This window comes from Thalassophryne amazonica, chromosome 21 (assembly GCF_902500255.1).
Source record: "Thalassophryne amazonica chromosome 21, fThaAma1.1, whole genome shotgun sequence".
NCBI lineage: Eukaryota > Metazoa > Chordata > Actinopteri > Batrachoidiformes > Batrachoididae > Thalassophryne > Thalassophryne amazonica.
This window is the reverse complement of record NC_047123.1, coordinates 11,798,327-11,821,884: the sequence shown is the minus strand read 5'-3', so window position 1 is coordinate 11,821,884 and position 23,558 is coordinate 11,798,327. Positions and strand designations below refer to the sequence as shown.

General features: G+C 41.0%; 1 protein-coding gene across 2 annotated transcripts in view; it reads right to left on the bottom strand.

The window, feature by feature from the left end:
* man1a1 (mannosidase, alpha, class 1A, member 1) overlaps window positions 1-23,558 on the bottom strand; it is a 154,737-nt gene that overhangs the window by 105,948 nt on the left and 25,231 nt on the right. For both annotated transcript variants that reach the window (XM_034161869.1, XM_034161868.1), the window contains exon 2: window positions 18,627-18,723. In XM_034161869.1, coding sequence (XP_034017760.1) covers window positions 18,627-18,723 — 97 coding nt within the window. The remainder of the gene's footprint in view (window positions 1-18,626; window positions 18,724-23,558) is intronic.

Below are 23,558 nucleotides of genomic sequence, written 5' to 3'. Positions count from 1 at the left end.
AAGTCATCAGTGATGCTGACGTTCCTGGATGAAGTTACTAATATCCAATATCGCTTTAGGATTTGAATAAAACAAATAAGCTCGGGATGGTTTCGGTGGACTCTACAGATCCTACTGTGGTGACCGATGGCACACAGTGTAAGTGCATTTGGTGTCATCCAAATCCACTTTGGTATTTAGAGGGTCTGAAATTTGAGTGCAAAATAGGTTTATTCAATTTTGTCAAAGCCATGATGTGGGTATAACAAGAAATATACCAATCACTGTCATCTGTCACCCGGCACAGTGCTATTTAGAAAGCGGACGCAAGTACGGACAGGGCTCCCACTGGGAAGGGAAGAAAAAAAAAAAAAAAGACATGTCCATCAATGTGGTAATATTCTTGATCGGGTGTGAATTTCTGACTTGAAAGCTTCCATTCTGGGCCATAATTCAAGGTAGAAAACACAGGGGTAAATGTACCTAGAATCACTAATCTGTTATACTTTCTTCAGTAAAAACGCATATCTTCACTGGCAAAAGGTTTATTTCCAAATTACCCACTGGTTAAAAACACATTACAGCAAAGTGAAAGTTCTCAGCTACGGCATCGTAGGTTAGCTATTAAACTGGTCTACTGTGCAGGAAACCTGTTACTCAATAACCCCATTTCCACCAGAGGAACAACCTACTCCACGGGTGCCACAAATGTTTACCGAACGCTCCGCTAACCCTGTTCAGCCGCTGTGTTTCCTCTCCAATGAAGACCCACTGGACTCACACTGACAGCAAGCATCTAACATTAGCGATAGCGAGTAAGCAAATTTTAAAGTTCCAATCAAGGCATCATAAACATTTTCAACTTTAGTTCACTACTCAGAAGGCAAACATGGGCATAATTTATGTTTCTTATTTTTATTTTATCTGCCTTAGCACTGGCAGCACGGTGGGTTTAGTGGTTAGCACTGCTGCCTCACAGCGAGAAGGTCATGGGTTCGATTCCCACCTGTGGCCTTTCTGTGTGGAGTTTGCGTGTTCTCTCAGTGTTTGCGTGGCTTCTCTCCAGGTGCTCCAGCTTCCTCCCATATCCGGTTCGGTGGATTGGAAACTTTAAATTGTCCATAAGTGTGCGTGCGGGTGTGAATGTGTTTGTCTATATGTGGCCCTGCAACAGACTGGCGTCCTGTCCAGGGTGTACCCCGCCTTGTGCTCTATGACTGCTGGGATAGGCTCCAGCCCCCCGCAACCCTTAAGTGGACTAAGCTGAGGTTGAAGATGAGTGTGTGTGTGTGGCTTACCACTAGCTTTCTAACATAATGTAGTGCTAGGTAATGCAAAGTCTTAAATCTTTTGATCTTTGGAGATTGCAACATCCTCTCCAGTACAATGTCTGTTGTAGATAAAACAAGAAAACAACAAAAAGCAGTGAGCCTTTTGTCCATATGTCTGTTGGCTTTGTGGTATAAGCCACTTTTGCTGTTGTGGTCTTTCAGATGCTCATAGTCCTACTTCAACTTGTCTCTTGGCATTGATTTTTGATGATTTGATTCCGTGGGAATCCATGTGAGCTAACAGAGATTGTCATTCATCCTGAAGGACTTGAAACCTCACTGGACCGCGTCCATCACCTGTACTGCATCCTCAACAGTACCATGTCCATTGCCTGTACCTCGTCCATCAGCTAGACCTCGCCCATCGACAGTATCTCCTCTATCGACAGCACCACGTCCATCGACAGTATCTAGTCCATCAGCTGGACCTCGTCCATTATCTCCTCTATCGACAGCACCACGTCCATCGACAGTATCTAGTCCATCAGCTGGACCTCGTCCATTATCTCCTCTATCGACAGCACCACGTCCATCGACAGTATCTAGTCCATCAGCTGTACCTCATCCAGTATCTCCTCTATCGACAGTACCACGTGCATCGCCCGTACCTCCTCACCACTCAGTCTGTTGCCTCTACTATCCATTCTGTTTCATTTCCTTCTGCTCACTATCACAAATGACACTCTGTGTTTGTTGTTGCTTTCCTCTGTGTGAGTTTGACCAACCAACGCTGAAAACCCATCCAGTGGCATTTCACGGCCACTCAGAAATGCATAACCAAGAGTTTCCAGTGAATAATTACATACTTGAGTGTGTGATTGGGGTAAAATCAGTTATGGGAAAATGTCAAATTACTAGTCAAAAAACAAAACTAAACTAAACTAAAAACAGCCTGCACAGGGATGGGAATCAAGTACAGCTTCCACTTGAGAGCCCGTTCTGAATTTTTCAATTCACTGGAATCATACTTTAGATGTTACCAATTCCTCTCCAGAATAGGAATGATGGCTGGGTTAATGGTTGGCGACACCAGGGATCACACAATCTGCCAATGCAAATATTAAAACTGTCAAGAGCTCTACTTTATATCATATCAATAAACAGAAATAAAAATGATAAAGCAAAATAAAAAAAAACATTTTAGGAGAGAAATTGCAGGAGGAGGCTGCCCTCTCCTGCAGGTGGTAGGTTCTCCTGATGACATTTGAAATTGCTATATGTCAGTCTGTAGATTGTTGTCTTTTGTTTCTCTAAAGGCACTCAAAAAAAAGGATCCAACACTGTGCCTGACCATGTTTGATTATTAGACCAGCACGCTCGGGTGTGCCGGGAAGGGTGCGACTGTACTCGCCGACATGGGTGCAGGATGTGACCATGACAACAGCAATACACGTGGCGTCACACATGAACTGCGCTGGAATCCTTCCAGAAAAGTGGGGTTTCAATAATGATGCAGTGAGACATTAATGATTTAAAATGCATTTGAATTAATCAATAAACCTCTGTTCATCCAACTAGAAACAGACCACAAGTCTGATGACTGTATTTGTAAGCTTATCTTTGAACATGCGGGTGTGTGTACAGAGGACGTGTGATCGCCCAGGCATCACGGTTGTGTTGCAGTTACTTGTCCTTGCTTTGTCTTTTCTGTTTCCAGCCGTCTATGAAAAATGTTCTCAACAGACGCCTCCAGAGTTTCACAAGGAAGAGCAAACACTTCCCTCCTAATTCAAGCCTTGTCACTGTGCTTCCTTCCCTCTCGCTGCCGTGCTCGTCCCGAGCGTGTGTGTGCGTGTGTTCCCTCCAGATCCAAATTGTCAAAGAGCAACAAGAAATACCACTACAAAGTTTAACAAGACACTGAGGGAGAAAGCACTTCAGAAATGTTTTGACATTTGCTCAGTGTAAGACACAAACACATCTGAACAATCTCTTAGAAAAATCACTGATCTCATTCAGTGCGTCACTGTGTCCTGAAAACAGGAATTTTTACTACTACTTACTTTTTTACTATTAGTATTAGGGGTGCCGGAAAAAAAAAATCGATTCATGTCTGAATCGTGATTCTTATTTATTACGATTCTGAATCAATCCAAAATGTCCAAGAATCGATTTTTAAAATGCATTTTTTAAAACATTTTCTTGCTTACTCGCTGTGTGTACTGTTTGTCAGGCAACGGCCTCCATACTGCAGCGTCCCCGCAAGGGGAGTGTCCGGCGTGCTTCAAACATTCGTGAGCTGCAGCTTAGCATGGCGGACGAAGAGCTAATTCAGCCAGCACCATCTTTGCTGAAGGCAAATGTTTGGGCGCATTTTGGATTTTATTATTTGCTGCGTAAGAAGGAGCCTGACATGACTTATGCAGTGTGCAAAATCTGAAAAATGAAAGTCAAGTACTTTGGAAACACTTCAAATCTGCAAGCCCACATGCTACAACCATCACCCGGAGCTAAAAGAGGGGAGCAGCGGTCTCTGCCGACTACTGACCAGCTTTGCGAAATTGCCAGCTAACTCTGAACGAGCAAAGCAGATAAGTAAATTTACATCTAGAATCACTTGATTAACCTTGTAAAGCTGCATTTTCTTAAACATAAACATTTTTTAAGTAATATAACTATTGCTCAAAGCTCTTTGAATCGAAAATCGATTCTGAATTGAATCATCACCCCAAGAATTGGAATCAAATTGAATCGTAAGTTGTTGTACGATTCATATCCTGAGCTAGTACTGCTAATTATTTGTACAAAAACTAAAATTGAAGAAAAAAAAAAAAACCCCTACAATATAACTTTAAAAACGTCTAGGTATAAATGTCATGACGTTATGAAGATAATATTTTGAATATATGAATATGGCAAATACTGTAATATCAATTTAAAGTGCTGTTTTTGGAAGCCGGACTTTCGTCTGCTTAACAGACATGCAAATTGATTCTGGCTCTGAGCTCTTTGCAATTCAAATCGTATGGTTTTTGTCTCATTGTTTTATCTCTCTGGTTGGGAGAAACAGCAACTCGGATGAGTGGAAGACCACAGGTCAGGTTTGTGATCCTCCCACACGGGTCTCGCTCTATGCTGGATTCCCGCCTGGCTCTGGGCAAATGCCCACTTGAATGGATGAATCACAGACCGTCTGTGCTGCCGTAGCAGGTCCACGTTCATGATTTATTTTGGGTAAGTCAGTCATTTCTGATGGCCTTACTGATTTTCATTTCTCCTCCGTACCCACGCCGCACTCTGCCATGCTGTTAATTTGTCACAACCTAATTATAATAAGTACCGCACATGCCACATCAGGGCTTGTTGAATGAGGGCATTATTCTCCCCATGCGTACAAAACATTTTTTGGCCTATCTGAATTTTGGCAGCTGCACCTCCATCAACTAGACCGTGAGCAAAACAATATTCTGAGTGCATCTGATACAGAAGAGGAAATAACGGCGCTGATAATTTGATTTACACAATAATTATAGCTTCATGGTTAATGCTTTCTTTTAGAGATGCTCAACGATACTGGCAAGACATCTGTATCAGCTGGTTAAAAACTTTAAAAAGTTCATTATCAGCACCTGCAGATGTGACATTTGCCTAAGAACATTGTCTTTAAGGGGACACATCAAGGCTGAATGTAGCATATCCGTATTAGCCTGCAAAAGCATCTGAACGGTCTCACTCCAGGGTACTGCTGATAACTAGGGTTGGGTATCGAGAACCAGTTCCTTTCAGGTATCGTTAAGAAATGATTCGATCCACCGACATCAATAACCTTTTTACTTAACGATTCCCTTATCAGTCCTTCAGAGTGGCCGCTGTTTTTAGGGGTGTTTGTCAGGAAAATTATCACTTCTCTACATTGATTACAGATGCTGCAGTGGGTCTGTAATCAACTTTTCTGTAGCGTGTCTTTGCTTTGAACCTTGAACCAATCAAAGCAGTGATTCGCAGGTCGAAGCAGTGTTTCGATCTTATGCTTTGTTGGTTCATTGTTTAATTTTGATTTATCTTCATTTTTCCCCGCTAAAACTTTAAAGAGCATACGTCTGTGAGTAATATTTAGCTTTTTATGTTAAACCGACCTGTTATGGTCTTTTGAAACAGTTGATAGATGTATTTTAGAACTTAAAAACGGGACAGATGCTAACGCATTAGCATGTCTATGGTGTTTTCAATGTTAAAGTTAGCATTAAGCTGTTCGCATCTCAGCACATTTTGTGTACAATTGTTTTCTGTATAATAATTAATGGCTCAGCATTCGTTGTCTTAAGAGTCAAATTGTAATTTTTTTATTTATTTTTATTCATATATTAATAAAAACAACAACAACAATAACTAATAATTGCTACAATTCAATTTCATCAGAACCTGATGAAACAAAACAACAGAAAATATAAAACCAACGAACAATGAACATAAATAAATACAGAAATAAATGTTTCCTGTGAACACCTAGTGACTCTTACACCTCCACTTCATCCCTGTCTCATTTAAGTTTAATGACAATTTGTTTCGGTAAAACCATACTTTCAACTGGTTAATTTCTTCAGTGATTTCCCCCAGAACTACAACCCCTGGCAAAAATTATGGAATTTCCCCAAAACTAACACCTGCATCAAATCACATCTGCTCATTGATATTGACCCTATGCCATGACATTGACCCTATGTGTCTTTTTGCAAGGAATGTTTTCACAGTTTTTGCTCTATGGCAAGATGCATTATCATCTTGAAAAATGATTTCATCATCCCCAAACATCCTTTCAATTGTCCAAAATATCAACGTAAACTTGTGCATTTATTGATGATGTAATGACAGCCATCTCCCCAGTGCCTTTACCTGACATGCAGCCCCATATCATCAATGACTATGGAAATTTACATGTTCTCTTCAGGCAGTCATCTTTATAAATCCCATTGGAACGGCACCAAACAAAAGTTCCAGCATCATCACCTTGCCCAATGCAGATTCGAGATTCATCACTGAATATGACTTTCATCCAGTCATCCACAGTCCAGGATTGCTTTTCCTTACCCCCATTGTAACCTTGTTTTTTTCTGTTTAGGTGTTAATGATGGCTTTCGTTTAGCTTTTCTATATGTAAATCCCATTTCCTTTAGGCGGTTTCTTACAGTTCGGTCACAGACGTTGACTCCAGTTTCCTCCCATTCGTTCCTCATTTGTTTTGTTGTGCATTTTTCGATTTTTGAGACATATTGCTTTAAGTTTTCTGTCTTGACACTTTGATGTCTTCCTTGGTCTACCAGTATGTTTGCCTTTAACAACCTTCCCATGTTTGTATTTGGTCCAGAGTTTAGACACAGCTGACTGAACAACCAACATCTTTTGCAACATTGCGTGATGATTTACCCTCTTTTAAGAGTTTGATAATCCTCTCCTTTGTTTCAATTGACATCTCTCGTGTTGGAGCCATGATTCATGTCAGTCCACTTGGTGCAACAGCTCTCCAAGGTGTGATCACTCCTTTTTAGATGCAGACTAACAAGCAGATCTGATTTGATGCAGGTGTTAGTTTTGGGGATGAAAATTTACAGGGTGATTCCATAATTTATTCCTCAGAATTGAGTGATTCCATATTTTTTTCCTCTGCTTGCTCTAAAAAAGTAACCGTTACTGACTGCCACAATCTTTGTTTCTTGATTTCTTACAGTGTTTCTTAAAGCCAGAAAGTTGCCATTTGAAATGACTTTAGTTTTGTGTCATGTCTGTGATCTGCTTTTTTTCTACAAAATTAAACAACTGAATGAACATCCTCTGAGGCCGGTGATTCCATAATTTTTGCCAGGGGTTGTATCTGCCAAGCTAGAAAACTGCTGCATCCTAGTAAGAGCAGAATACTACTGGAATAAATTTGAATAAGGAAAGTTGGGGGTTTTTTTTCTCATCAAAATGGATGCTGCACTCACTGCAGTTTGTCTGGAATAACCCCAGATGGCATTTCAGAGCTTGTAAAATGTAAACATTTTTGTGCGGGTGGTGTTGGGGGGTAATTTTGGGTTACAGCTTTTTTTGGTTTTTCACCACTTTCATCCCTGAATATGTCAATCGTAAGTCACTTTTGTGCGGATTAAAGTTACTAACTGGGGCTCCTGTCTTGTTGGGAGAAAAAAAAAACGAGAATCGTCCTCTGTTCTGTTCACACAGCTCCAAACGCTGCGCGGCTCTCTGCCGAGTCCCGTCAGAATTAATAACTTCAAAGTGAAATGCAGTTTAAAATCAACTGACACCTACTGACAAAAACTACAGATTATTTTTATTTATGTCCAGAGATCAAAGATCCAGTGACCAATTTAAAATGCTGTTGCCATAGAAAACCTGTAAAGCCTACTTTTAGTATAAAGACAATTCACAAGAGGTATCAATAAGGGAATCTATAAGGAATCAGATCGATAATGGCATTGATATCGATAAAATCTTTTCAATACCCATCCCTGCTGATGACTAATGAGACAGTGAAGCAGTGATTCTTGACATCTTTAATTGCTCACGTGTCTGAAAAAACGAGAGTTCACTCATGTTGCATGATGCTAAGAGTATAGTGGAAATGCCACCAGGCCCATTTCTGTCCACTTGACTGTGACTGTGTGCACCCAGCACAAATATAACGGTGTGCTCTGAGTTCAGGATATTAGGGGATTATGCAATATTTGAAATTATCCACATCAGAAAGAAAAGTTAGTTTCACTCTGTGCAGAATGGTGCTTTAATACCACAATTTTCACATAAAAGCGTCAAATAAATAACATGAAGTGAAGCCTGTTTGTAAAAATGAACCCCAGTTACAGTGATTTTGAGTTCTGAGTATGAAATAGTCAGTTGAAACCACCTGTCTATGTCCAAGAAACTTAATCTGCTTTGTCCCAGTCCAGCCAGCTGTAAACGAGTATCAGTCAACAGGACTAACCTGTACTGGACTTCCATTTTGTATCGAGCGAGTCAAAGAATCCCATCTGCTTTATGCTACAAAATCCAGAATAGGCACCGACGCGTTTAGCCTCAGTGCCGATATCGTACATATTCACATTACAACCACATCGTGAGTGTTTCCTTTCATCTCCACTGTGATTAAGCGAAAACCTGAAATACCGCAATTTTTAAAATCCTCCAAATTTTAAACTGGCTGTTTAACATGGCCTCATATGTGAGAGACAAAAAGAGAAGCTGAATAGGTTTAACAATTTGTCACAGCCCTCTCAATGTGTATTGTGTTAATGACTTAATAGCTACAGTAATCAATCGCTCAGCTTGAGCTGAGAAATATAACCTGTATATAAATTACACCGGTATGAGTTTTCCTTATTGTGTGGATTTTGGGGATCCAGGAGACAAGACTTTGTCGTCATCAGCCTGCATGAGCTAATTATCTAGAAAACATGACTGAGCTGTACGTGGTGCTTTGAGACTCACCTCCATCATGGGAGCAAATTTCATTTATTTCTTTTTAGTTTCTCCCAGTTACAATGCGAGTCAAAGACAAAGCTGGGAATCATTGTATTATTTTGTGATTACTTCAAGGTGATTACGCTCAAAAGCACAAACCAACACAGGCACTGGTGCTGCCTCCCAGCACCAGCTTCTTACTGTGGCTGTACAGGAGAACCCAATTTGGGGCCTGCCAGCCACATTTGGCCAGCACCCCTTTTGTTTTGACATGCCATGACAGCTGACAAGAAATAAATTATGAAGAACATTGGGCTTGTTGCCATTTTTAGCACAACCCCAATTCCAATGAAGTTGGGACATTGTGTAAAATGTAAATAAAAACAGAATCCAATGATTTGCAAATCCTCTTCAACCTATATTCAATTGAATACACCACAAAGACAAGATATTTAATGTTCAAACTGATAAACTGTATTGTTTTTGTGCAAATATTTGTTCATTTTGAAATGGATGCCTGCAGCACGTTTCAAAAAAGCTGGGACAGTGGTATGTTTACCACTGTGTTACATCACCTTTCCTTGTAACAACACTCAAGCCTTTGGGAACTGAGGACACTAATTGTTGAAGCTTTGTAGGTGGAATTCTTTCCCATTCTTGCTTGATGTACAACTTCAGTTGTTCAACAGCCCGGGGTCTCCCGTTGTCGTATTTTGCGCTTCATAATGCGCCACACATTTTCAATGGGCGACAGGTCTGGACTGCAGGCAGGCCAGTCTAGTACCCGCATTCTTTTACTACAAAGCCACACTGTTGTAACATGTGCAGAATGTGACTTGGCATTGTCTTGCTGAAATAAGCAGGGACGTCCCTGAAAAAGACGTTGTTTAGATGTGGCAGCATGTGTTGTTCCAAAACCTGGATGTACCTTTCAGCATTGATGGTGCCATCACAGATGTGTAAGTTGCCCATGTCATGGGCACTAACACACCCCCATACCATCACAGATGCTGGCTTTTGAATGTTCCTCTGGTAACAATCTCGATGGTCTTTTTCCTCTTTTGTCCGGAGGACACGACATCCATGATTTCCAAAAACAATTTGAAATGTGGACTCATCAGACCACAGCACACTTTTCTACTTTGCGTCTGTCCATTTCAAATGAGCTCGGGCCCAGAGAAGGCAGCGGTGTTTCTGGATGTTGTTGATGTATGGCTTTCGCTTTGCATGGTAGAGTTTTAACTTGCACTTGTAGATGCAGCGACGAACTGTGTTAACTGACAATGGTTTTCTGAAGTGTTCCTGAGGCCACGCGGTAAGATACGTTACACAATGATGTCGGTTTTTAATGTAGTGCTGCCTGAGGGACAAAGATCACGGGCATTCAATGTTGGTTTTTGGCCTTGCCGCTTATGTGTAGAAAGTTCTCCAGATTTTATATTATATTATGGACTGTAGATGATGGAATCCCTAAATTCCTTGCAACTGAATGTTGAGAAATATTGTTCTTAAACTGTTGGATTATTTTTTTCAAGCAGTTGTTCACAAAGTGATGATTCTCACCCCATCTTTGCTTGTGAACAGCTGAGCCTTTTGGGGATGCTCTTTTTATATCCAATCATGACACAACTGTTTCCAATTAACCCATTCATCCATGGAATGTTCCAAACAGGTGTTCTTTGAGCATTCATCAACTTTCCCAGTCTTTTGTTGCCACTGTCCCAGCTTTTTTGAAATGTGTTGCAGGCATTCATTTCAAAATGAACAAATATTTGCACAAAAACAAAAAAGTTTGAACAGTTTGACCATTAAATATCTTATCTTTGTGGTGTATTCAATTGAATATAGGCTGAAGAGGATTTGGAAATCATTGTATTCTGTTTTTATTTACATTTGACACAATGTCCCAACTTCATTGGAATTGGGGTTGTAGTTAGGTATTTATTTAAGATTCAGAAAGTTAACTTTCTATCAAATATAACTCTGTTGTGTCTGATGATTTGCGGATGTTCATGCGGGTTATATGGTTGCAAATTGAGCTAATGCGTCGCCGGTAAAATGGATAATTGCGACCGTATAACGGTAATGTTTGCAAGCTGACATGAGACTTGACTTGGGACTTGCAGATTGATGACTCGAGAGTGACTTGACGGTGACTTCATCCCACCTCTGAGTGATCATCAATGAAAAGTTTCTCCTTTTCTTTGTTTTATATAATTGCTGTGTAAATACTTTTTGGTTTTGGACTCTGCTGGAGTTTGTAGAACCTGAGAATAATTGGTGTGGTATATATACTGGATCAGCAGCTTCAGGTCAAAAGCTCAGGCACCTATCAAAGTGTCACTGATATTATAAAAGCTGAGAATAGCAAAGCTTTTCATCCACACATCACCAACAAAACCGTTCTTACAGCATGCTGCCATTCTCAGCATTTTTTCTAAAATTGGAAAAAAAAAAAAAACTTTTCCACAGCATGATGTTACCTTGATAACTTGATAATTTGATCCAGATCTCAACTCTGCCTTGCTGCTGATCCCGAATGCTGCTTCATCACTGAGTCTATAGTGTTTTCTAAGAGGTCACAGAAGGCTGGGTGAGCAAAGTATTGACTAAGCCTTTGGCTCATAGTGTTATCGTAAGCAGAAAATACACATGAACACACACTATACACACACACACACACACACCCAGACTGAATTAACTGCACACCTTCTCCTACCAGATATTGAAGCGTCAACAGTTTTTGTCAAGGTTACCGTCAAAGGCCGTGCAAATCTTACGCGTGAATATAGGCTGCAAATCTGACAGTGATGCAGACTGGAGCCGTTTATAAGCTGAGATAATGTAATGAAATAAGAAGCAAAGGCCATGAGTGGCGTTATCAAATATGTTTCAGCAATTACTTCTTAATGATGTATGGAGTCTTCTTAAAATGTGTATCAATAATTGACTCTGACAGGTGTCCTCAACCAGTCAACAGCTGGTAAACTTAAAGTGCATATCTCTGGTAAATGAAAAGCAAAATGAGCCAGATAAACTAAATAAAGAAAGAATTCTAAAAACACTGATGTATTGTGTTTATTTTTGGTGCCATATGCACTGAGAAATTAAGTCATAAACATGTGGAAACTAGAGCGTGGCCACGAAGGCTCTGAGAAAGTGATAGTTGTTGTAATATTAATGGAAGAGCTGTGCGGCGTTGACCCCGGACCAGCACCCGGCCATTTATCAGCAGTACCTGCTTACTAGATCAATGTCTGCTGATGGACAAATGACAGATGGAAGCAACACAAATGTGACGACAGTGATTGCACATTTATTGACAGTCATGTATGTTTTTGTACAACTTGGAGGTTTTGAAAGGAGATAATGACCTCGTTTACATATGGAGCCGTGTGGAACCGGAGCAGGAACAATATTCTACATGGCTGCTGTGTGTGAACTGTGAGAAATCTTGGAGTCATTTTTGATCAGGATATGTCATTCAATGCACATATTAAACAATATGTAGGACTGCTTTTTTGCATTTACGCAATATCTCTAAAATTAGAAAGGTCTTGTCTCAGAGTGATGCTGAAAAACTAATTCATGCATTTATTTCCTCTAGGCTGGACTATTGTAATTCATTATTATCAGGTTGTCCTAAAAGTTCCCTGAAAAGCCTTCAGTTAATTCAAAATGCTGCAGCTAGAGTACTAACGGGGACTAGAAAGAGAGAGCATATCTCACCCATATTGGCCTCTCTTCATTGGCTTCCTGTTAATTCTAGAATAGAATTTAAAATTCTTCTTCTTACTTATAAGGTTTTGAATAATCAGGTCCCATCTTATCTTAGGGACCTCATAGTACCATATCACCCCAACAGAGTGCTTCGCTCTTTGACTGCAGGCTTACTTGTAGTTCATAGGGTTTGTAAGAGTAGAATGGGAGGCAGAGCCTTCAGCTTTCAGGTTCCTCTCCTGTGGAACCAGCTCCCAATTCGGATCAGGGAGACAGACACCCTCTCTACTTTTAAGATTAGGCTTAAAACTTTCCTTTTTGCTAAAGCTTATAGTTAGGGCTGGATCAGGTGACCCTGAACCATCCCTTAGTTATGCTGCTATAGACTTAGACTGCTGGGGGGTTCCCATGAAGCACTGAGTGTTTCTTTGTCTTTTTGCTCTGTATGCACCACTCTGCATTTAATCATTAGTGATTGATCTCTGCTCCCCTCCACAGCATGTCTTTTTCCTGGTTCTCTCCCTCAGCCCCAACCAGTCCCAGCAGAAGACTGCCCCTCCCTGAGCCTGGTTCTGCTGGAGGTTTCTTCCTATTAAAAGGAAGTTTTTCCTTAACACTGTCACCAAGTGCTTGCTCACAGGGGGTCGTTTTGACCGTTGGGGTTTTTACGTAATTATTGTATGGCCTTGCCTTACAATATAAAGCGCCTTGGGGCAACTGTTTGTTGTGATTTGGCGCTATATAAATAAAATTGATGATGATGATGATGAACTCAGTGGCTGTGTTTACATGCCGTTAATATTTGGGATAAGGTTAATATTCCGGTTTGTGAATCATTAGGAATAACCCGTTTACATGCTTAAGCAGACAGAGTTACTCCTGTATACATGGTCATTAGTATCATTTGGAATATCCCCATTTAAACAGCGACGCATGTCTTCCACCGGTGCTTGATTTGGTCTGGCGTTTATGCAAATCCTGCTTCATGTAACTTTTTGGCCACCATCTTGTAAATGTCACTATCTCGGTACTTTCTACCGTCAATAAAATACATATTCATGTCTTGCACTATTCTAATGAAGTACAGTGGTCCCTCGTTTATTGCGGGAGTTACGTTCCCACAATAACCCGCAATAGGTGAAATCCGCGAAGTAGTCAGCGTTAGTTTTTACAATTATTATAGATGTTTTTGTTGTGAAAGTGTCGTGACATGGACCCACAACAGGGGGCGTTAATGAACGGACAATGGATAAGCCAAAAAGTAACAATTTAATGTTGTGAATCGCACAACGAAGTACAGACAATACCAATATGGTGGAATGTCAATTACACACAAGGTGACGTGTGGGCAGGCTTGAAGATAGAAGACGTCTGGCGAGAGAAGAGCCGGATCCCACACAACTTCCACCACCAACGGATCTAAAGAACACCGGAGCCGCCAAGCCCTGCGCCCCAGGTGGCCACTGTCTTCAGCAGTCAGACCTGGATCTGCTGGCAGAGAACAGAAACAGTACTGATGAGTGTGAGTTTGCACACTCAGTAATCCCACAGTCAGTATTCAGTTAGGAGGGAGCACCTCCACCTCCAATCACACACTCGTGCAGCTCCTGTTTAACCACTTATCTGGTTTGGGGTGTGAGGCGAAGCCGTCGCAGTCCACACCAAACGCCAATACCGCAGAATGACACCGTCACAGGAAAACGGCGGCAAATGAGATCAGACTATTACACAAGGTCTTTAGATTCAGCAGAGAAGTTACCTGAATGGTAGCTGATTTCTCGGCGGGGAGGTGGAGTTGCAGTCCGGCCTTTATGGTGGTGGTGATGAGTAGTGGATGAGTGACAGCTGGTACGGATGATGGGTGACAGCTGTCACTCCCGGTCGCTCCGACGCCCTCTCGTGCTTGAAGCCCGCACTTCAAGCAGGGCGCCATCTTGTGGTGGTGGGCCAGCAGTACCTCCTCTTCAGCGGCCCACACAACAGTTTTAAGGCTGTAAAACCCCTCACTACACACTTTATACACTTTTCTCAAACAGGCATTAACATTTTCTCACTTTTCTCTCCTGTGTAAACACTCTCTTTTTTCTTCTGGGTGAGAAGATTATAAACAGACACATGCAGAACACAATGCGCATGCTCTCCCTTCGCTCACTGCCTCCGGAGGTACGGATGCAGGACCCGCAAAGAATCCAAGTCATGGCCACGGAGCTCTGTGGCTGTGGTATACCGAGACCCTGCAGCGCTGTGGATTTTTCCGCAAGAAATCTATCCTTGCAGGCTGCCGGAGCACTCCGCATCAAAACAACGAGCGTAGTCTCTGGACCTGTTGCCAGAGTTGGCGCAGCTCTGCACAGCAGAGAGGGGGTGGGGGGAGTGGCCCGCTGCAGCGTTTACCGAGCCCGCAGACTCAGTAAGCGCATCGGACGCAGTGAGAGCCATCGCGGTGAAGCCGACCGGGCCAGCCTGATAAGGACGCAGAACCAGAACACAATGGGCTGCTTACCTCTGCTTCTGTGGGTTGCGTGCGCTGCATACAAGTAGTTCCTGTACTCAAAAGACCAAGATTCCTTGCGGACAGGACATGCGCAGAACACAAAATAATGTTCCTTTCTATGGGGATATCCCAATGCGCGTTTATATGACCCGATATTCGGGTTAGACAAGGAGTAACCCAGGGGTCATATTCGGGTTTTTAAAAACTGGAATATAAGCATATTCGGGTTTTTGCGGGTGTTTACATGGCTGTGCGCAACGGGTTTTTGCTAATATTCCGGTTATGAAAGGGTTACTGGCTGCATGTAAACATAGTCAGTGGGTTGCATCTCTCAGGGTATGTATTTATTAATACTTTGTGATTATTCAGTCTTATTTAGATGTGTTGTTTTTGTTTTCTGATTACAACAAGCAACCTGGATCGACATGCTTGCGTAAGTAACAGCATGACACTGTAACTGGATGCAGGCTCTGTGACCTTCACGCAGCTAAAAGTCTGTTCCAAATGTTATGTAATGATTCTGGATCAAAATGGTGGTGAATCTGTCGTGCATTTTTCTGATGGACTCTGGATTATTTTACTTTCATCAGCTATATCAGGGCCTGAAAACATTACAGACTTGGAGGAAATGATTTATAATCTGGTATATAATTTTTTAAAGAACACATGGAGTGGAGTGAGATATGCCCTTTAAGTCATCAGGTGAGGACAAAGAGTGTGTGTGTGGGATCAGTACTGGCTGTTGCCATTGGCCTGACCAGTCAACTTGTCCTCACACAGAGCTGCAGGTCATCACACTGGGTCACTGTCAGAGTAGCCGAGTCTGGTGCATGCTGTGCATATCCGAGGGGGGAAATCCAGACAATTTGAAGGTACACAGTTCTAAACAGTTTTGAGAAACTATAAGTTCACAATTTGAAGGTACACAGTTCTAAACAGTTTTGAGAAACTATAAATTCAGCTCATTTTTGCTGTTGCCTGATACTGTCTGACACTGTAAGATATCACTGATGGCAATATCTTTGCAGGCAAATGAAGATCCAAATCTTGAAGGTCCTGGTGCTACCTGTCTTGCTGTATGTTGTGAGACTTGGATGCTCACCAGGAGACGACTGGATGTCTTTGTAACTAGGTGTCTTCAAAGGATCTTTGGAATGACTGTGCATCAAACAAGCGGTTACTAAGAGAGACTAAGATGAGGGAGTGACAGCTTCAAAATTTTGTTAACGTGGCTCTGTAAATGATCCAGCACACAGGTGTCTGAGTGTTGAGGACCCCAGAAGGTGCAGAAGGCCAAGGGGATGCCCACGTTTCACCTAGCTGCAGTAAGTAGATGGTTATTTTAGAGATGTAAGAATGGCCCTGCTGTCTGCCTGGGTGGTTGCCATCTTGGCTCCAAGGTGGTTGTGTGGATACGACAACAGGTTTGACGTGATTTATTCATGGTTTTACAGTAACCCAGAATCCTTTGCACTCTGGGGAAGGAGGCTTGATAATGGCTCAGCTTAATGCTAAATTTAACATTGAAAATGCCACAGACATCAATCAATCAATCAATCAATTTTTTTATATAGCGCCAAATCACAACAAACAGCTGCCCCAAGGCGCTTTATATTGTAAGGCAAGGCCATACAATAATTATGTAAAACCCCAACGGTCAAAACAACCCCCTGTGAGCAAGCACTTGGCTACAGTGGGAAGGAAAAACTCCCTTTTAATAGGAAGAAACCTCCAGCAGAACCAGGCTCAGGGAGGGGCAGTCTTCTGCTGGGACTGGTTGGGGCTGAGGGAGAGAACCAGGAAAAAGACATGCTGTGGAGGGGAGCAGAGATCGATCACTAATGATTAAATGCAGAGTGGTGCATACAGAGCAAAAAGAGAAAGAAACAGTGCATCATGGGAACCCCCCAGCAGTTTACGTCTATAGCAGCATAACTAAGGGATGGTTCAGGGTCACCTGATCCAGCCCTAACTATAAGCTTTAGCAAAAAGGAAAGTTTTAAGCCTAATCTTAAAAGTAGAGAGGGTGTCTGTCTCCCTGATCTGAATTGGGAGCTGGTTCCACAGGAGAGGAGCCTGAAAGCTGAAGGCTCTGCCTCCCATTCTACTTTTACAAACCGTAGGAACTACAAGTAAGCCTGCAGTCTGAGAGCGAAGTGCTCTATTGGGGTGATATGGTACTACGAGGTCCCTAAGATAAGATGGGACCTGATTATTCAAAACCTTATAAGTAAGAAGAAGAATTTTAAATTCTATTCTAGAATTAACAGGAAGCCAATGAAGAGAGGCCAATATGGGTGAGATATGCTCTCTCCTTCTAGTCCCCGTCAGTACTCTAGCTGCAGCATTTTGAATTAACTGAAGGCTTTTTAGGGAACTTTTAGGACAACCTGATAATAATGAATTATAATAGTCCAGCCTAGAGGAAATAAATGCATGAATTAGTTTTTCAGCATCACTCTGAGACAAGACCTTTCTGATTTTAGAGATATTGAGTAAATGCAAAAAAGCAGTCCTACATATTTGTTTAATATGCGCTTTGAATGACATATCCTGATCAAAAATGACTCCAAGATTTCTCACAGTATTACTAGAGGTCAGGGTAATGCCATCCAGAGTAAGTAAGTAAGACATGCTAACGCATTAGCATCGGTCCCCTTTTTAAGTTGTAAAATACATCTATCAACTGTTTCAGAAGACCATAACAGGTCGGTTTAACATAAAAAGGTAAATATTAGTCACAGACATACGCTCTTTGGGGTTTTAGCGGGGAAAAATTGAGATAAAGTGAAATAAAACAAAGAACCAACGAAGCAGCAGATCGAAGATTGAAGCACTGCTTCGATTGGTTCAAGGTTTAAAGCAAAGCCGCACTGCAGAAACGGTTGATTATACAGACCCGCTGCAGGGTCTGCAAATAATAGAGAAATGATCATTTTCCTGACAAACACCCCCCAAAAACAACGGCCACTCTGAAGGACTGATAAGGGAATCGTTATGCAAAAAGGCTATTGATGTCGATGGATCAAATTATTTCTTAAGGATACCCGAAAAGAACCAGTTCCCAACCCTAACAGCAACACGCTTTTTTTTTTTTCTCATAAAACTCACATTACAGACTCGCAATTATCTTAGTTAAACACCTAAGTGCATATTTTGGTTGAACTCACCTCCATAACGAAGCAATGTTGCAAACAAGTTGCTGCAAACGCTTGTTTACACTGACAACGAAATCTCGGCCTCCCCAGCGAGAACGTGATTCCGTGCGAGATTTGACACCGTAAAGGCGTCTATACTGTGAGTTTGTATGTCAGTATCAGGAGAAAAACCTGACAATCTTTTTATGCACATGGGTTTTCAGTTGATTTTTCAACATTCTAGTGTGCAACATTTGTAAAGTGCTTTGGGTCTTGAAGCAAACACAGTGTTTCATAATATATGAAAAGATGGAAACTGAGCAGAGCTGCAGAGTGTGGAAAAGAGGAGAAAAAAGGGAATGAAATCAGACACCTCTGATCATTACCCCACTCATTAACAGCACAAACAGCATTTAAAAATATGATAAAGCTGGTATTTCCAGATGTCCCCAGATGGATGACTCTCAGTGACGTGCCAATTTGGCTGCCAGTTATAAAGGGCAAGGCTGCTGGTGAAAGGGACAAAAGATCAATTGTGTGTTTGTGTACGTGTATGCCTGTGCAACTCACCAAATAGATTGCTGGAGTGGCCTTGTTTGGAGACCGGCCTGAGCTCATTGGAACCCCAGGCGTAGCGCCTGTAGTTGTCCCATGCATGCTTCATCATCTGACATGAAGGAAGGAGACAGGCAGAGAGAGAGAGAGAGAGAGAGAGAGAGAGCGAGAGAGAGAGAGAGAGAGCGAGAGAGATTGTTATTTTAAAAGGACAAAGCTGGGCTGTAAGGATACAGAACAGAGTTGTTTTAATTTTTACAGAACTTGATTAGTTTACATTCAACCCGTAGTGATTCAACAATCAAATCCAAGTCATGTGATCATAAATTTATTTCAACATTAACAAATGTGGCATTGATCTGTTGTCTATAATATTGATATTTGTTGCTATATCTTCCATTAGAATCAGCTAGATCGTGATCATCTAGGGTCAAAACACAGTCACACCAAATCTCCACTGATGTTTGCTCAAGTGTTCCTCTCACATGTTGACCAAAGGTTCATTCCAGCTCAATTCACTGAATTTATGAAAACATCCCAGCTGAGAAAACCTAATTTTGTCTTGTAAATAGGGTCGCATTTCACAAACTGGGCCTGAAAAGTGTAACAGGGTCAAAATGGTCATTTTTTTTCAAAATTCATTATGTAAACTATACACATGTATCACTTTTAAATGCAACCTTCTGGATTTAATTATAGAGAAAAAGCCAATTTATGTGACATAAATAAATGGAAAATGTTTTGGAATTGAAATGTTTTGTCAATTTTCTCAGAATTGAGCTTTTTTTTTTTTTTGCACAAAATAGCATTATTCAGTCAGTTTTTATGCAAAATCTATGGGACTTGGTGTCAAAATGTTCTGAAGAACCCGTTCTTTCATAATATACTATATTTAAAGACATCTGGCCAAAAAAAAAGACTGAATTATTGAATTAATTATTGAATCACCACCACTGAGTCCACCCCTGACAAAATTATTTCAACAGACCACAGGTTCCTTGATTTATGTCCAAATGTTACGAAATACATATCACTGGAAAGAGAACATCCTAAGCTTTAAAATGACACCAAGACTGTCTGATAGGTCATCTCTTCTCCAAGAAATTACATCTGATGTTCATAAAAATTAACCAGTCCACCCTTATATATACCAGTATATGAAATGTGACCACAGATGAAAATAAAAATAAATGATTTGTTTTTCTTTTAAATAAAAACAAAAATTATGACATAAAATGAACTCTATCAAATGTATATTTTCTCCTGTAAAAGGAAAACAGTTCTGGACTTTTGAAAGCTCCAGTGTCAATTCAGCACAAAAGTGCACATCACGTCAGACAACTAACATGCGACCAGATTACTGTTATGATGACAACCTGTAGCACTAACTAACTAAAAAACTATCATCATGGAAGAAAAAATGAGCTAAATATTAAACTAATCCTTTTTCCACATTTGTGTACAGTGCACCTTCAGTTTGAATTATGTGTGCGTGTGCATTTCCCCCTCACTGCCATGCGCCTGACAACACCTGCTTGAAAACACCTTGGGCGGAATGTTTTCATATAAAATATAGGTACATTAAGTTTATGTGGGCTTAACATTACATTTGTCCTTATTTTCATGAATTTTATAATCCAGGGTCTGACTCTCAGAGCTCAGTGTCGAGCAACAGTCGGACACTTTTGTACAACAATCATTTCCACATAAATTCAGCATTATTTCATCATAAAAGACAGAAGAAGCGATCAGAGCGCCGCAGCTACATGAGCTGCTAGCTGATGCGTTCACTGCACGTCGGTTATTTCAAAGCATCATCAAGTATCGCCTCGTTTCTGCTTAAAACACCCTGGTGTCTGCTTAAAACTGACTTTAGAATGATTTAAGAGGTTTTACCTTATAATCTGGTTAATAATCCCATTAATCCATTTGATCACTTTGGGTGAAGAGACTCTGTCTCACAGCTCTGAAATGACTCATGCGTAGTGGAGGCAGGATAGACCAATTTTTAGCGGTGGACCGTTCGGTCTGTGACACCGGACAACAATCACGTGACCTTTTTTCAATCACTGCAATGGTTTAAAAAAATAAAAATAAAAAAGTTTGTATTTTTCATGGCTCAGTCATTTTTCAAACATAAAAAAGTCCATTGTAGGATGTTAATTAGGGATTAACCCTGTTGTGTCTGATGATTTGCGGACGTTAATGCTGGATTTTACAGTCAAGGGGGTTATTCCTATTCTAATCCAATTCCAACGTTTGAACGGATCAGTGTCCACCACTGAAGGCTAAATCTTAATCTGCATAATACTATAGTTTAGTAAAAATGTTACGCAGACAAAGGATGTGGTCGGCTCGTCAAAGCTTACAGTGGCAACAGCGTCTTCATGCCAAACTGGAAGTTCTGTGAGCAGAATCCACATCAGTACTTTCTGATGATATCCTAAATTAATCCATTTCGGCGTCGTTGCTCCACCAGTTGTTTTTTTTTTCCCCTTCTTCTCCTTCTTCGTGTTTAATGGCAGTTGGCAACCTCTTGATCTCAAATGACAGCGCCATTACTGACATCTGCATAGCAACACGTGTGGACAGGGTATGGAGTAACACATTAATTGTGAAACAGTTTAAATATTTTGCCACCGTATACGCGATATTTTATGGAAATCTCACACGATTAACCAATCAAATTTGTGGAAAATGTAATTGGATAAGAATTACCCAGTGATATTATTTTTCTGCTGAAGTAGCTGACACTGCCCATGAATGACAGAGAAACGCATATGCACACTAGATAAACAAAGTAAGGAATGTGAAAAATTGTTTAGTGCTCGCTCTCTCTCTCAAATATGACTTTCATGCTTTTCGATCACGGCAAACCGCTAAAAATTCAGCATATGTCAAAAAAGCAGCAGATCAATACAGAAATGTGACATCATGTGTAGCGCACCAAGGCCACATGAGACAACAACACTGCACAAAGACCACTGAAGCAGGCAGACAGAGAGGTGTTTTCAGGTCCCCTCTGCGGATCGGACACGTTTTAAGCTGCAAAACCGCTGCCGTCTTGTGTAACAGACCCCTTGCTTTTAGTAAATCACTACCTGCACCCACACAATTTAGCACTCATTACCTGGGATCTTAGTGAATCAGGCCCATAATGTTCAGCACTGAAATGTGATGTGTGCACGCATCAACTCAGACACACCCGGATACACAACATGGAAGACGAGCAGTTTCTGTGTTCACAGATAGAACTAGGGCTGAAAGGATGACTTGAGTAACTCGAATAATTCGATTACAAAAAATGATTGAGGCAAATTCTGTGCCTCGAAGCTTCGTTTAACGTTGTAGTACATATGCCAGGCCTGTGTGTGGCGCTGTAATGTCCCCAGAAAAGACAACAGAAGAAGACTAGAGCATGCACTCAGGCGGTGTAACAGCTAATAAGTTAGCCCTTAAAGCTACCACTTTCCAATGCGACACGGACTAAAATAAAGCCTTTGATGAGAAAGAGGGTCCACACTGATCATCTAAAAAAGACTTACTGTGCATTTAAAGTGAAGCAATGTGTTTGTACACGGTCTGCTCGACGTCGTAAGTGACTAATGACCCGACAGCCGGGTTCCCACAGTCGAAGCCGGCTGCTGTCTGTTTTGTTCAGACTCGCACTGAGTGTTTCACTTTTTAATTTTCACTTTTTTTGGGCAACACACAATGCTTCACAAACACAGTAACTTAAGTAAAAAAAAAAAAAAAAGTGACTGCGAGGCGTGCATGTTCAACCACCAGCTGAAATGCACCAGCTGAAATGCAGAGAAAGAGGGATTAAAAAAAAAAAAAATCACGTAGGGACCCAGTCCACCAGACTTAAAAAAAAAAGGTTAAATTTTACAAGTAGTGGGGGGGAAAAAACAACAGAAAGCCACATCCCAGCACCATTTCATCAAAATTTCAAGACTTTGGCACAGCGACACTGTGCTATTGCTTAGTGAGAGCCCTGGACTATTGAGGTTGTTTAAAAACGCAAAAGTACTTTTTATCCGATTACTCAATTAATCACCAGAATAATCAATATAATCAATAAAATAATCAATGGCTGCAGCCCTAGACAGAACAAAATTCAGGTTTGTTTGTAAGGACGCTTGCCATGATATATGAAGACATCCAAGGTACAAAGACGGACACTGAAAGACATTCAGGGGTATCTAAACAAAAGAAATATCATGACAAACAACTACATAAAAAGGCAGAATTACAGTAGTGTTCAGAATAATAGTAGTGCTATGTGACTAAAAAGATTAATCCAGGTTTTGAGTATATTTCTTATTGTTACATGGGAAACAAGGTACCACTAGATCCAGTAGATTCTCACAAATCCAACAAGACCAAGCATTCATGATATGCACACTCTTAAGGCTATGAAATTGGGCTATTAGTAAAAAAAAAGTAGAAAAGGGGGTGTTCACAATAATAGTAGTATCTGCTGTTGATGCTACAAACTTAAAACTATTATGTTCAAACTGCTTTTTTAGCAATCCTGTGAATCACTAAACTAGTATTTAGTTGTAAAACCACAGTTTTTCATGATTTCTTCACATCTACGAGGCATTAATTTTGTTGGTTTGGAACCAAGATTTTGCTCGTTTACGAGTGTGCTTGGGGTCATTGTCTTGTTGAAACACCCATTTCAAGGGCATGTCCTCTTCAGCATAAGGCAACATGACCTCTTCAAGTATTTTGACATATCCAAACTGATCCATGATACCTGGTATGTGATATATAGGCCCAAAACCATAGTAGGAGAAACATGCCCATATCATGATGCTTGCACCACCATGCTTCACTGTCTTCACTGTGAACAGTGGCTTGAATTCAGAGTTTGGGGGTCGTCTCACAAACCGTCTGCGGCACTTGGACCCAAAAAGAACAATTTTACTCTCATCAGTC